We start from the raw sequence: 16458 nt of genomic DNA on the forward strand, positions 1-16458 counted from the left end.
AGAATCACAGGATGTTGAGCCGACGTCGAGACTCGAACCTGGTTGCCCAGTGCCAAAGTCGGCAGCCATCGATCATTTTTCCATGGCCAGCATCGCCATGTTGTCAATTTTGGGTGCAGGAAAAACCATTGCATGTCCATAACCTCTGAATGGGGGGAGAGAGGCGGACAGCTTTATTTTGGACAGCCTGGGGGCTAATTTGAGTGGTACCTGTGCTGTTCTTATGCCGCCAGCAGCCCAGTGGGTTTTCTCAGTGACCTTTCTGGAGGCAGATGGGCCTCTACCAGAGGCGCAACTAGAACCAAATTTCGGGGGAGGAGGGGGGGGGGGGGGGGGGGGCTAAAAATTTCGGGGGGGGGGCTGAATCTTTAAGCAAGAGGCAGAGTGGAGCTGCAGGGGCTCTTAGAAGGGGTGAAACAACAGCGAGGCCTCATTAACATGCGAATGGTCTTTTAAAGACCTGTGAAGTGCTCGGGTGCGGCTGTGTGGGTGCCACGGAAGCTGTCTCATCCCGGGCTGCCACACACGAGGGGGGCGGGGCTGAAGCCCTTTCACTCCAATGGGTGTTGCGCGCCTGGCCTCTACTACCTACCTTTTAGCAACGGGTGGAGGTGTCAACAGTGCTTTAAGTGGGCCGGGTCTCACCGGGTCTGACCACCGGCAGTTTTTTTAAGGAGGCCTCGAAAAGGGTCTATGTTCTCTGTTTTGTGCTCTGTCACAGGCGGTCTGTTTTTTTCCCAGACTTCAGTGACAGCAGGCACATTGGTGTGCGCGAGGTGAGCGTTGTAGAGGAAGGGAAATCCTTTAAAGAGTCATTTTCTCTCTGGATTTCCCTTCTCTGTTTGAAACTCATGAGCATCAACATTGTTGTGGTGGTGTCACCAGGGCTTTAATGGAAGTTTTTTCAATATTATATACAAGCCATAGTTGCTGCTTATTTATCTTATGCAACTAGCAACCATTGACAAAGCCAATAGTCCTGACTTGTAGATATGATGTGACTTGTATCATATAGCTGGACGCAATGACAGGAACAGCAAAATACAAGTTGGGCGGCATACTGTGCTAAACACAGATTTTTAGCTTATGTGATTTTAAGCCACGCCCCTAATTGCATTGACCACGCCCCTTTGAGAGACCCCCCAGTTTTTTCATCCCACTTAAAGCCCTGGGTGTCACTCCCTTTCTCTCTCTGGGTCGGCCCATTAATTCATGCAGATTGAGCGCGGGCAGGGGGCCTGAGCTGAAGTGGACTCGCTTGTATTTTGGTGTGGTTCACCAGTGTGAACTAATCTGATCCTTTTTTTATTTTTATCTAAGTGAATTTTTTAAAACATGCCTCTGTCAGAAACTTACCCCCTTCCTTTAATAAAACTTCTCCGAAGCAGTGTTTTGCGGAAAGGCAATCTGCAAATGTGGGCCTCTTTTTCTTAGCGTGCCCGGGCCTATTTTTGATCCCAATCCAACCCTGTGGATAGAATATATGGCCACCAGTTTTCAGTGGTTGCCCTATTACCTGCCACCTCTAAGCAACAGCCTTTTTGCTGTTCAGACAGAGAGGAGGGTGGGGGAGGGGGTCGTTTTCAATTCAAACTCCTGGACCCAAAGTGGTATGTCTCAACTGTTTAGGATGAGATGATTAGGTTTGGTCGCACAGTAAGGCAAATATAGGACTGACCCATCACGAGAGGGGCCCATCCCTGGTTAAGATATTGGTTTTCCAGGTTGACTATACAATGACTTTGTTTTTTTATCAAAGCCTGATGGTCTCTTTACCATGTTAGGGATGCTAACATTGCACCTTGGTGCACATTGTGTCCTAGAGCAGAATTGATCACTAAGGCACCCCCTAGCCTAGCTCAGTGAAGGAGGTGAGACTGAGCCCCACCTATAAGTCCTCCTGTTGCTGCACCACAGGCAAGCAGTCACCAGCCAGCTCCATGGAGCTCCTCAAGCACAACTTCTACTCTCTGCAACTCTGCAGCTCCGTCCTTCACCTTGCACCTCATATATGAGCCTTCTGAACAGAATAAAGTCTCATGCATGAATCCTCTGTACTCCTCACCACCTCATCAGCCCAACATGCCCACACCACCATCCTCTGTGGCGTTAACCTCCCAGAACACTTGAGCATAAAAAACAGACAAGAGACATCATTGTCAATTCATCAATACACTCAATGTTGTTAAGGAATGTCACCCAACCAACACACTCTAATGGTCACACCGTGGACCTCGTCTTTTTGATATCACCAACCATCCAATTTAAGCCTTCCATACCACTGAACTGAACATCTCGCCACCATCATCAACAAATACACTTAAGATTTGTTATGTTTATAGTATACTCTATGCTCAATTTTCCCTCTAATGTCCCGTATTCACAATTCATTCTTCATTCATGTTTTTTCTCATCAATAATGTAGATTTATGTAATTTGAAAAATAATTTTGTGCTTATGAAGTGACATTTAACTTTTTAAAGTTGCAAAACACCTGTTTGCATGTCATCAATAAAATAGTCGGTCTTTGTGAAGGAGATCTTGAACAAAGAAATTAATTCACTGCAACAATGGTAGTCTGCACTACAAACTATAATTGAATAACAGAGAGAAAAACGTCAAATCTTTTTTAATTCAACAATAAATTGCATAGCTTATCCAGTCCTCATTATTATCCACACCACCCTGCTCAGGGTCCATCAAACATATCAAGGTCAACCCAAAGAAAACATTTGAATAGTTCTTAATAGACAACCCAAAGTTCCAATTCACCTCATGCCCTGCCAAATCCACATCATCACCTTTCCAAACAACTTCAACACATATTTGGAAAACCATGCAGACATCTACAATTCAATTAAAACTCATTTAAAACTCTCAAGTGCAATCCTCCACAGACCTTGCAGACAACAAACACTGTGTCCACAAACAGGAAAGAATATGGAAAAAGACATAACTCCAGACAAATAGACCACTGAAGTCGCTCTGTGCAGCAGTCAGACACCTGATTACATCAGCCAATGAAAAGTACTATGCCAGCCCTGTCAATAAGACCATAAAAGAAGCAGAATACATTTGAAGACAATCACTGAATCAAACTTTGGCTGACACTTTTATCCTACACTCTACAGATAAGTGCAATGGCACCAACTGTTTCTTCAATGAAGATCAAACAGCTCATCAACAACACCTAAACTGCTTTCCCTGACACCCACAAGTCTGTGTTGGCTCCCAAATGTTTGTTATTGAAGCCCTTATCTCTTTCAACCCTTACCAACATTCTCAATTACCCTCAAAGCCACCATGTATAATAGTGAAGTCCTACCCTTGTTGGTTAATCAAAGCCATCTCTATAGATTCCCTCTCACCAATGCTCATCACCTTTAATGCCTCTCTCCTTCAAGACATCTTCTCTGAAGCTCTTGTGGCAAACTAGATCCTTCCCCTGCAGGTAAAAGCCACAACTTGACTGCCTTTTCTACTACCAGTCAATCACTCATGTAACCTTTATTAGCAGGATCAGTGGAAAAGCAATCTGCACACAACAATCACATGCACAACAACTGCCTCCTGTATGACTAGCAATCCAGCTTTAAATTACGCGACAGCACAGAGATGCCTACCTTACAGATTATAGATGATGCAATCCTGAGCAAGAGGCATAGATAACCTCTACCTCTTGTTAATACTGGACCTGTGACCCTAAGCATCATCAACCAACCCACCCCTACCCACCCATTACCCACTGTTCAAAATAAGATTAGCTGGAAACATCCGTCACTGGTTTTACACCTGTCTATCCAACCAACACCAGTTCAGTCACATGGGTAGCTCCAGATCCCAAAAGATCCCTATCACATGCAAAGTTCTGATGGTTCAATGTTGGTCCCTATCATCTTTAAACTCTACATGGTTCCTCTTTGCACTCTGCTTATTGATGATAGTATAACAAGTATATTTGATACTGTCCTTGTTTTCAAGTTTGAAAATAAAGTTTTATTGAGATAAATTTGCAATTATAACACAAAAAGAAACAACATATTCATTGAGCATACAATCACAGGTTTGAAAAATATAACACCATCAGGAAGAAATAATAGTAATTATATAACAATAATAGAACATTCTATAAAAGATTTAAGGGCATAAAACAAATAGATCAATTTTATTAACAAAGAACAAGTCACGGAGGCTTAGGCACTTCTTCAATTCGGGGTTTGTGTATTCGTGCTTCACGGGCAGACTTGTATAAAAAATAAGTAGCTGGTAGCCATAAAAGGACTTTTTTAATAGCTAATGTAACAGGATACACATATGCTCTATCGAGTCTCTGGTGGTAACACACTCCATATCAGCATGCTTGAAAGGATACTTGAGATGAGCACGAGCACGGGACCGGAGCCCGGAGCTCGGAGCCTGGAGCTAGACGCTAGATGCTAGATGCTGGAGCTCTGTTTCGGTATTGACGGCTGCTGCTGCTGAATGAATTCCAGCCCTGGCGGGCTGTCAGCGGCCACGAGTGAGAGGAGCCAATTAGTCCGTGAGCCTGAGTCTGTGAGTTCGTGAGCCTGCTCCGGGGACACTAGCTGCGTTTGCGAGCGTTGCGTGCTAGCGAGTGGAGTTGGTCCGCGAGCGTGAGCCCGTGCCTTTGCCTGTAGGGGCTACGGGGCTACTTTCTCGGGGCAGCATTGAATTGAAGTCAAGCAGCCAGACGAGCAGTCCAGGATGCGGGCGCCTGAGGAGGGAAGGAAGGACGCCGTACTTTTTGTAAGTCGCTTTGACCCCTTCTGCTTCACTCTTTGCTGCTTTGTTTATTGTGTGGGGCACTTGGAGAGGCGAGGAGACAAGGGTCAAGGGACAAGGGACTAAGGAGGGGTTTGCTGGGGCAGTTTGGGGGTCCAGCTACCACCAGTGCCACTGATCTTAGTGGTGGGCCTTTCGGACTGGTACATAGCACGACCAGCTATCCTGCTATTTGTGTCAATGAATAGGCTGTTACTGCTAATGCTGATGCTGATGCTGATGCTATTGTTATGTTATTATTATTGCTCAAACTCTATTGTTTTATGGGTCTAAGGCCATTACCGGAGCAACAGTGAGCACATTCTTTGCTCTGTGAACTTTTTGTTTTCATAGATATTAACCAACAGAAGTCAACAGAAGTCAACACAAGAAATAATAGGGAATCAAATAACAACAAAAAAATAGATAAATAAATAAAAAAAGGAAAACAAAGGAAAAACACAACTTGAAAAAGTGAATCATGAGGTCAAGACGAGAGAGAACACCCTTTCCACCTATAAAAAGGAAAAAAACAAAAAAGCCTGACGGCAAAGTATCATAAAGCTAAAACTGAGGGGGAGGCTCAACCACTAATCTCACCAGTGTTTAGAATGTTTGCAAAATCAATTAACAAACCAAGCAAATTTGATTTTTTTAAAGATCCAGCAGTAGCAAGACTATCTAACCGAGAGGAACAAAACCAATTACCTGTACCGATTACACCAATAAAGAAAATAAAACCAATGAGCGATCAAATTAATGATACTAAAGGGACTATAGACTCAACTGGGATTCAGTTAGAACAAGAATTAATGGAACACAAAGATCACTCATGGGGATCTATTACGGACTTGGAACTTCTTACAACAGGAGACCACTCCCTACAACTGACTAAGGAACCACCTGAAGTACTCTCTAAATCATCAATGCAAAAAACTCAAGAACAATTTCCGAGAACTGGGTTCATCAACCAATTGAGGTACATGTAAAAATTAATAATCAACCATTAAAGCAAACACACCATGCGGGAAAAAAATCAAAATGATTTGGTTCTAGTAAAAACTAGACAACTTTTGACATCTCTGACATGGTCATCTAAAATACAAAATAATACAATTCAGGAACCATTAGAAGGAGATAACTCAAGCCCTCAAAGCAGGGTATCCCAGAACACGGTGGAAAATACCTTGGATCACTGGACACACAATAGCAATGATAACATACACATTTGCCCAATAGCAGCGAGTGAAACAAACTCTAGTAGCAGTCCGGTAAGGGTGCTTTTTGCCAAAACCCCGACACCATTGATTCAGTGACAACAACCGACCCAGGAACAATATGGGATATCTTCTTTTAAACATCACAACTTACATTAGAGGCACTGAACAATCAATCAAATAAGATGGATATTAGGTCAATATTATGGCAAACTACTACAACAAGGAATCTGTCAGTCTGAAGAATGGGCACAGTCGCCAAAAGGATAGGAATAAGCAAAGAGTTTGAAAGAGGAGCCTCAGAGTGCTGTAGGATTTATTAGGATTTCCATCAAAAACCAGTGATTGGTGAATATCATCATCTGGATATCCACACCTTCCCACCACTGTGATTCACTCCATCTTGGAGTTTCATTCGTGGTTTGTTAATGACCGGAGCACATATTCGAGGCCCGGGGAGGGGGAAGGAAAGAAGACAGCCAAGCCGCTAGTTAAGGCGAGATGTGTGATATATACCAAAATGATATATAAGTGGTGCAGTGCAGTAAGGTGAAATACTAAAAAAGGATAAGGAGGAAAAAGAAAGGTAGTTTATTAAGAAATATTCCTGCCGATCCTTATCTAAAAATGGTGCAGAAACAGCTTCTAACAAATAGGCTGTTTGACAATAGGGTCGACATGTTTCAGCCTGCTTGCCCGGAGGGTCAAATGGCTTTCGTCAGGACCTTCATTATATTATCGCTACTGCTGCAAAAGTGAAAAAATTATAGATTGTGAAACAATGTTAAAAAATACAACCTTCTTATGGTGTATAGCTTCTTCGTACTGTCAGTGTGTATATGAACATCTGCGGAAATACGAAAGACAACCAAAGGCAACAAAGTGAGTGAAAACATGAAACAAACTCTCGCTTGGAACGCTGTGCCTTAATCTCAAGTGCTTACCTGATCAGCACGAGAAGTGAGCCTCACCTCACCCGGTAACGACTCAGGTATGAAGGAGGCCCCGCCCTACAAAATTGAATAAAATGCGGGGAAGATGAACAAACAGTGAACCCTGGAATTCGAGGTTCAAGGTATAAAAATGTGAGACATTCCTCTGAATGTCCTTTACAAGCTCTGCTTCGAACGCTGAAGTGACTTCACTCAAAAGAACAAGACAACACCCAAGTTTACAAACTCTGCAGTCGCGCAAATGTTCCGACATAGGTGGAGCTCGCAGTGCATAATTACGCCAGGTATGTTAAAAAGTTTTAAAGTTTTAAAGTTTTGACAATCGAGAAACCGCTTACCTCTCCGTCGGTACCTCAATGTAGAATCTGAGCCGTTTGGGAGGTAACCGGCATCACAGGTGAGTGGTGTTAAAAGCGTATGCTTTAGTTAAGCGGCAACCTGATTCGTCAACACGGAACCAATGAGTTTCAGTGTTTGGTGTGTAATGGCCTCTGATAGGGCCATGGAAAGCCTGATGTCACGCGGGACTTCAAGAATGACTACAGGATGGCGTCAGTGTGTCCGGACGGTGTAGTTCTGTATATGTGTACATACGCCGTGATGAAACTTTATCAGTCAGCCTGACTCGGACATACTGCCATATGGTGGATGTACTGGTTAAATTGTTCTAGCGAATAGCTCAAGTCATAAACCTAAATGAGGTTATTGCTAATCACCATACCATGGGGTTACACAGTCGACATATATCTATTTAGCCCAAGAATATAGATCGCTAGCATAAAGTAAGCGGTTAGGCTTTATATGTACAGTGTACTTATTTAAAAAGGGGAGATAGTATGAAAACTTAGTCGCTATCTCGGGATGAAAATTGACCAGTGGAGATTTATAATGAGATCCACGGGATGTCATCGTTCAATCCTTTTTGAAAAGTACCAATTTTAAACACCCAGCGTTGTTCTTTTAAAAACAAAAAGCGAGATGTATCACTTACATGTGATGGGATGAAGGGTTTCTCTAAGACTGTCCACCAAAAATCGTTGGCTTGGTGCTTTACTTCATTGAAGTGGCGTGTAAGTCTCGTGTTAGTCTTGTTACAGCGAAAAGTGCTTTTGTGTTCTAGCATTCGCAGTCTGACTTTGCGGGTAGTCATCCCTATGTACCGAAGTTTGCAGGGGCATTCTATCATATAGATTAGATTGTCACTGTTGCAGTTGGTAAAAGTTCTTTGTTCCCATGGTGTATTCATGCCTATGTCTAGTGTTGTGGAATGGCTAGTCTGTGGGCATATTGAACACGTACCGCATGGGTGGTGTCCTTGTACTGCAGGTAGGTCCCATAAGGTGCCAATGGAACGTGGTCTTTCTTCACGGGGTCGTGTATGGACCAATTTGTCTCTAAGGTTACTTCCTCGTTTGAGAGAGAACAAAGGTAGTGGTATTTTCTCTTTGCATGAGTTCAAGAGGCGCCAATGCTTTTTCACACTCTTCTGAATGCCATTAGTAAGAGTGCTGAAGGTATGGACGAAGGTGAGCCGCTCTAGTGGTGGTTTTACAATAGGTGGCTCGATTAATGCTTCTCTGTTGTTGTTAGAAGCTCGTTTAAACGCTTTCTTGATCAGAGATCTCGGGTATTGTTTAACAATAAGTTGTTTTGTGAGATTCTTTGCATGCACCTGATATTTGTCAGATGTGGAACAGTTGCGCCTTACACGCAAAAACTGTCCGTAGGGAAGGTTGTCTCTCAATGATTTCGGATGTTGACTATCATATCTCAGGAGAGAGTTACGAGACATTGGTTTCTTGTACAGTTCACTTTCAAGGCCTGTTGGAGTGCTGAAGATGGAGAGATCTAGAAAGGCTAATCTCTCTTTATGAGCTTCCACTGTGAACCTCAGGAAGTTGTTTCTAGTGTTCAACCAGTCTAAGAAAGGTGAAACTGACGGCAAATCACCACGCCAGATTACCAGGATGTCGTCAATATAGCGCTTCCATAGTCGGATTGAGTCACTGAAGGGGTTGTCATCATTGAGTACATGTGTTTGTTCGAATGAATGCACATAGAGGTTGGCTAAGCTTGGAGCAAAAATACTCCCCATGCTGGTCCCGGAGACCTGCAGGTATATGGTGTCTTCAAATTGGAAAATTTTTTCTTTCATAGCCAAGTGTGCAAGGGTCATGATGAAATGAACGGGAGTAATGGTATCCAGGTGTGTATTGTTCAGGATGGAGAAGATGGTTTCAAGGGTCTCGTCCTGAGGGATAGAGGTGTATAATGATTCTACATCAAATGATACTAGAATATCTTTATCAGGAACGAAATCAACTGTGGGCAGTAGACGCAGAATATCTTTCGTGTCCTGCAGGTAAGTTGGCATCTCCTTGACTAGAGGTCTCAAAAAGTGATCAACAAAGGTGGATAGAGGTTCTAGTAGTGACCCTTGTCCTGATATGATAGGTCTCCCTGGTGGGGGCCGTTGGGTTTTGTGAACTTTAGGAAGAGTGTAAAAGTAAGGCATCACAGGATGAGGGGTATTGAGAAATGATGCTTCCTGTGAAGTGATCCATCCATTAGATGATGCTTCATCTACTACTTCAGTGATAGTTTTCTGAATCCTCTTGGTGGGATCTTGTTGGAGAGGTTTGTAGAATCTCCTATCCGACAGTTGTCTGAGGCACTCTTGGCGATATATTTCAGTGTGAAGGTGTGGATATCCAGATGATGATATTCACCAATCACTGGTTTTTGATGGAAATCCTAATAAATCCTACAGCACTCTGAGGCTCCTCTTTCAAACTCTTTGCTTATTCCTATCCTTTTGGCGACTGTGCCCATTCTTCAGACTGACAGATTCCTTGTTGTAGTAGTTAATGTATGGGGGATTGAGTCTGTCTTAGTCTTTAAATTTTCCCTCGGACCCTAACTCCCCCCCCTTTTTGTTGTAATATTATGGCAAAAGCAATATCAGGGATTGATAAAAAATTTGCCAATTTGAATATTTTAATGACACAGACACAAGCTTACGTAACTACATTAAACATGGAGTGTGCTTGTTGCCCAACAATTGACAAATTAGCAACAATACCGGAAGTCCTGACCACCTTAATTGAGGATCTAAAAATAAAAGTAACTAATGTTGGTTGTAATACAATACTTGTTATGTCCAATAAAATTGTTATGAAAAAGGATCCAAGAGAGTGCAGTACAAACCAAACACAGACTTAGTAACAAATAGTCAATTGATAGTCAATAGTGAAAAGCCGGACAAGGAGGGTAAGCAGGAAGACTTAACCCAAATTTTGCGGGTCAAACTGTCACGACGTATAAAGAAAAGACTAAGAAAACAACAGAAGTCTCAAAAGACTACACAAATTAGAAGAAGTTTGGGGGCAGTCAACGTATGCCTCGACAGAGCCAAAAATAAAATCGGCTCAAAATCAGGATAGGCAATTGAACAAAAAGCCATACCCGATCTTTACTAAGTTTCAAAAACAAAATAAATCTTTAGGAGAGGGTCCTGCCACAGTAAACACCACAATCTTATTAGCTACCCGAGAAGTAGAGCACATTGCGCAGGGGGAGGCAGTAAAGAAAGGTCAACAAGCTACAACAGAAACCTGCCTGGATAAAACTGTTTGTGATCTTTCTAAAGAGACACCCTATGTAGGAATAACATATCTACAGCCCGTGTCTGGTAACATATCCAATCTTCCTAGAGAGTCACCCCGTGAAGGAATAAAACATCTACAGATTGTGACTGGTAACACATCCAATCCCACCTACATAAGCAACACATGCAAAAGCATTTTTCAACCACTCTATAAATCAAAGGGTAGACATGACACACTAAACAGGGGACATTTATTAAGGCTCCTTCAACACATACCATCACTGTCCAACATAACAAGTCTAGACATGGTCAGTGTTTGAACCAAGAGCCGAAGATACCCCCCAGGAAGATAATGTAGTGACTTGGGTAAATCATCATATCTCATAAGCGGTGCTCAGGGAAAAGGAAATCTTAAAAAATTGGGAGATAGCAATAATTGAACCAGAGCAAGAAAAGTATCCGCTAATTTTACTCGAATAATCAAACATTGCTAAACACACAAAGAAAGAGAAGGAACATTCGCATGGCATATTGAGAGGTACTACGAAAATACAACTAGATCAGAATTATAAAAACTTAAGTATAACGGTAAAAACACAGGAGGACACGATCACAAATAGAATAGTAAAAGATGATGCACTTCAAAAAATCACAAGGACGGATCAACACAGCAGGACAAGTAGTGAGACACAGAGTCTCACTCATTATTCCTGATGTGTCAGTGGTCCCACAAGAGCAGCCTATCACAAATCTGTCAATAGCGCCAAAGACCAGTACTCTACGCCCCAATCAAAACAATAAATCCAGTCTTAAAATACTCTCCTGGAATGTTGCGGGCATACACAAAGCTCATAAACAAGTAACAGCAATAAATAAACTACAGGAAGGCGACATTCTATGCCTACAAGAAACTTGTGATACAGAGCCTGTACATCTGGAAGGCTATGATGGATTTCATAAACCAGCAACTAAATGCAACCAGGATGGCAGACCATCGGGTGGGACCTCGATTTACGTAAAACATGCAAAACAATATACAGCAAGGAAAATAAAAACGGAGTCAGAAATGTTACAGGCACTTGTAGTGGAGGGAAAAGGGGATAGGGAAGGCAGCGCCTTAATGCTCATAATAATATATTTAAACATACATGGTCAGTCAAAATTGGAGGCTACAAAATCTATTATTACTTCCATACAAGAAATTTTATACACTCACTTGCTACCAGCCAAAGTGATTGCCGGCGACTTTAATCCTCACCACCTGGGAATGAAGTCGAACGCCAGGATGCATTTAACTAGCTCTGAAAGAATGTTTAATACCTTCCTACAAAATTATGTCCTCAAGTCAACCGGGGAACTACTAAAAAGTACAGATCCAAATCGACCAGGAACGGCTACATTCAAGATTGCACAACAATCGACTATATCGTTCTGTGCAGTCAACTTAATCATAAAATAGCTCAGTTTGAAATGAAAACACATGATACTAGTGATCATGCAAATCTCCAGGTTGAATTGAGTATTACTATTAAACAAAGGGAATAAGTCTCCACTGTAGCTCACTCGACAGGCATTAAGGAACATTCACTAGTCAGAAGGATAAAATGGAATTAGCATAAGGTCACCATATTAAATTCATGGAAAGATGAACAAGAAGGCAGAGGCAATCATCCTGGCATTGATTCCAGCATGGAAAACTGGGTAGTGTGGACCTCCGCCTTGAAAACAACTCTCAGTCATAACAAGAAATCAAATTTCCAACCAAAATTGAAATCCACAACACAAACTGGGCAGGGTAACACAAAACTGAGTGACATAACATGTAATCTAAAAAAGGCAAAAAGAGCGCACAGGATTGTCGGCACGCAAAGAACACGGGACAAGTGCAAAGGGCTCTATAACAAGCGCAAACATCTGCTATGGATGCTCAAACAGAGTAAGAATGGATCAAGATCCAAGAGGTAACAAAGCCCATAAACACCAACAACTTTGGCAATATATAGCTCGTTTGGAAAACGACAAAGAGGACCTGCTCAATTCTGTCCAGGCTGATGCATGGCTGACCGGCCGAGAGGAAGAGCTCCGTGAGGCTTTGGGTGATTGGCATTACGGCTGAATGCTTTCTCATCACGAGGACTCACACTAGGAGCCTTTGGGTGACCTCCATGAATGAGCCGGTACGAGAGACCATGGCTCCACAAGGTCCCCTGATGAAACTCTAAGAAGTGTCCTTGACGTGTGCCTAGCGACTGTAGTTGCCCTGATGAAATCGCCACAAATAAACTTGGCGATGAAACATGTTGGCACATGCTAATGGTATGCATATTTAGCAACCTTTTTAAGCTTTGGATTGGGTGCACTTCTAAGGAAGAATAAAGTTGGAACCTATAGAGGGTGCATCCCTTTCATTTTTTAATCTTCACTATTTAGTCGCACCACTTACCTTCAACAATTTCTTTTGGGTTTACAGTGTGGACACTTTCTTTACTCTTCTTTTTGAGCGTGATGGTTACCGATGATGATAAAAGTGGGCATAGCTGATGAGTACCAGTCAGCAGGCTCAATTGGTGTTGCGCACGTGAGGTGCCATCACGTCTCTTTTCACATTTTTGTTTTCACGTTTCTTCTATTAATCGACTGATTAGAGAAACATCTGGTGTATTTTATACGAGTCTTTACACCAGGAGGCTCATTGGGGAGACTGCTTCAAGTAAAGTGTGTATTTATTGAAATTGAAGGTGGCGAATCTTGTGGTTACTACCCCAAAATTTGAAAATATGGGGAGCAAGGAATAACCTAATTGAAAGGGTTTTGAACCATATTGTGTTTGACCAGTATACCTTCTAAAGACCTAGGTCTGTAGTGAAACATGATGCATGGCTGAGACATGTTTCCACAATCTATATAGAAAAGGAAGATTGCATTTATCCTGGAAGTATAGAGGAATGCCCTACGGAGAGTGCAATCAACGAAGTGGTGCCTACATCTAAAGCCGGGGGTAAAGATCAAGACAGCTCAGCCGTTGAAAAAATAATAAAAAAGATAAGAAAAGACGGGGCACCCGGCCCTGATGGTCTACCGGGAGCAATGTTTAGAGAAGACTGGGCATACTGGGGTAGAGTTCTATCCAACCTCTTCATTGAATGCCGACTACAAGCCAAGGTGCCAGATTCATTGCTTAGATCATTTCTACAACCTATATTTAACAAAGGAGACAACATGGAAACAAAAAACTATAGACTAATTGTCCTCCTGGACATTGAAGGGAAAGCCTACGCAAGCACCCTACTGACAGAATTGAGCAGATGGATCGAAGAGAATGAAATCCTCCCCTCCTTCGAACAGGGTTTCGCAAAGGCTGCTTAACAATTTATAACATTGTGGCCATATCGTACCTAAGCCATCAAGCAAATGCCAAAAATAAAAAAAAACAGTCTGCCTGCTTTGTAGACTACTCTGCAGCTTTCGATGGGGTGCCTCAACGCAAGCTTTGAACCAAATTGCGTAACTGGCAATTTCCAGCAGGTCTCCTCAATGCCATTATCTCGCTGTATAGTAATACTTGGATTAAAGTCAAGCTAGTAGACAACACTACAACAAAAACGTGCTTCACAAACCAAGGCCTAAAACAACGATGCGTACTTGCCCCTACACTTTTTAACTGATATACAGCAGATCTGGGCAAGATGCTTCATAATGCTAACATCCCTAAAATCGGAGCTAACAAATTTCAAGTATTACAGTACGCAGATGACCTAGTGGTGACGGACCATACTAAAATTGGTCTACAAAGGGGTCTAAATGCCTTAAATAGTTACAACGAGATAAATGAATTAACAACAAACTCTCATAAGACCAAAGTAATGATCTTTGGGAGCTGCGCAAATAAAGCACTACTTTTGGGTGAAGATATCATTTCTGCTTAGAAATCCTATAATTACCTTGGGTGCTGGCTAAGCGACTCAGGTAAAGCGACTCTACATTCACATAAAATGAACTCCAATGTACAGTAGACAATTTACGCTCTGTGCAAATTACATGAGAAAATGCAAAGTCCAACGACAGTCTAAATTAGAAAGGTACTACAATCTAAAATAAGAACAATTGCGGGGTACGCACAGCAGGCATTTCCAGGTAAAATGGACATTTTGCTAGAAAAAGCACAATGCCAGGCGTATAAACGCATATTCAAGCTACCAAAATACACTTGTAATAGCTAGGTCCCCCTGGAGTTTGGTCTGGTGGAACAAAACAAAGAATGCCTGGGTATGCAGGCAAAATACTACTACCAAGTACGTAAAGCCCCTGCTGGAAGCTTGAAGAACATGCTAAAACCGATCTATGGAGGGACAATCAACCCATGGCAACTCATGCAGAAAGCAGTGGAAACACTGGACCTGGCAATACAGAACTGGGGTCAAGAGGACATAAACTACCCGGCCATCAAAAATGCAATCAACAAACAATGCTATCAATCAATCAATCATTCAGGGAATTATAAAGCGCGCTACTCACCCGTGAGGGTCTCAAGGCGCTGGGGGACGGCGGGGTTGCAGCTCCGGATAAGTCGAAGAGCCAGGTCTTGAGGTTCCTCCTAAAGGTGTGGAGGTTGGGGGAGGGTCTGATGTTGACAGGGAGCTCATTCCAGGCTTTGGCTGCGACGTAAGAGAAAGCTCTTCTGCCTGCTCTGGTTCTGCGTATGCGAGGGGTTTCTGCGAGGGCGAGGTCTGCGGAACGAAGCTTCCTCTTGGGTACGTGGAAGGAGACTCTCTCGTTGAGGTATTTGGGTCCGATGTTGTGGAGTGATTTGTAGGCATGGGTGAGCAGTTTGAAGGTTTCTCTCTTCTCGACGGGGAGCCAGTGGAGGTCATGTAGGTGTTGGGTCATGTGTTCATGCCATATCAATTGTCACGTAAAACTGACTTAGCACATTATGAAATGGGAGGAGGTCAACCTGGGCTGGTCACAACATACATGGAGCATAAAACTCAACCTTACCTTAGTCAAGCATTGGGGAGGAAGGCCCTAAAAAACTTTCTGTGGCCAGAGTAGTGCCCCTCCCAATCAAAGAACTTAATCCCGGGTGGAAATCCCTCGATCTGAAAATCAACTGTAGAATTTGCAATTTTAAAACAGAATCCCTGCTACAGCTGATGCGCTGCCGCCCTGGCCTGTTACAGTGTCATCAGAAGCTTCTAAAGCCAATGTGGCTATGCAAAGGAGTTCGGACAGTGAAAGAAGCAGCATTGGTTCTATTTTCTTGCACCTTACCGACAGACTTGGCTAGATTTGGGAGATACATGGATGAGCTGTGCACCAGACTTACTGAAGAAGAAGCTCCTGGCAATACGGAAGGAGTCTTGAACTGCATCAAGCCATCTCCTAGAAAATAGACCTGCTGCTGTTTTGATTAAGGCAAATCCTAAAAATGATACATCAAATTGAAATTGGTTATAATCCTAGGTGATACTCTTCTTTGTTAATGTTAAATGCACTGTGAAGAATTTTAATCAATCATGTTTTTGTTTTCAATTTCATTGATGTAAGTAACACTGCAAATAGTTTTAAGTAACTGCAATAAATCTATTTTCATACATACTTGAGACGTATCCTTCCAAGATTTAGTAATTTGTTGAAAGGTGACTGCAAGAAGTAAATATACTATATAAAAATCTTTGGATTGAGATGACCAGTAGTCGGAGGTACTGCCCAGGAAATGGTTAATAAAATTAAAAGGGATTTGTGTATTAAAAATAGAGTTTATCTGTTGCCAAACCTTCAGCCAGAAATCATATATAAGGGGACATTCAAACAACATTGGGCTTATTTACAAGCCTCTTGCGCCACTTTTGGGTCATTTTTAACATGGGAAAAGTGACGAACGGGTGGCGCAAGGGGC

General features: G+C 42.5%; 1 protein-coding gene across 1 annotated transcript in view; it reads right to left on the minus strand.

The window, feature by feature from the left end:
• LOC146863207 (uncharacterized) overlaps positions 1-16458 on the minus strand; it is a 170914-nt gene that overhangs the window by 124138 nt on the left and 30318 nt on the right. The window contains exon 4 of the mRNA XM_085642648.1: positions 15886-15981. Within this exon, the coding sequence (XP_085498774.1) occupies positions 15886-15981 (96 nt within the window). The remainder of the gene's footprint in view (positions 1-15885; positions 15982-16458) is intronic.

This window comes from Triturus cristatus, chromosome 2_2, assembly GCF_964204655.1.
Source record: "Triturus cristatus chromosome 2_2, aTriCri1.1, whole genome shotgun sequence".
Classification (NCBI taxonomy): Eukaryota; Metazoa; Chordata; class Amphibia; order Caudata; family Salamandridae; genus Triturus; species Triturus cristatus.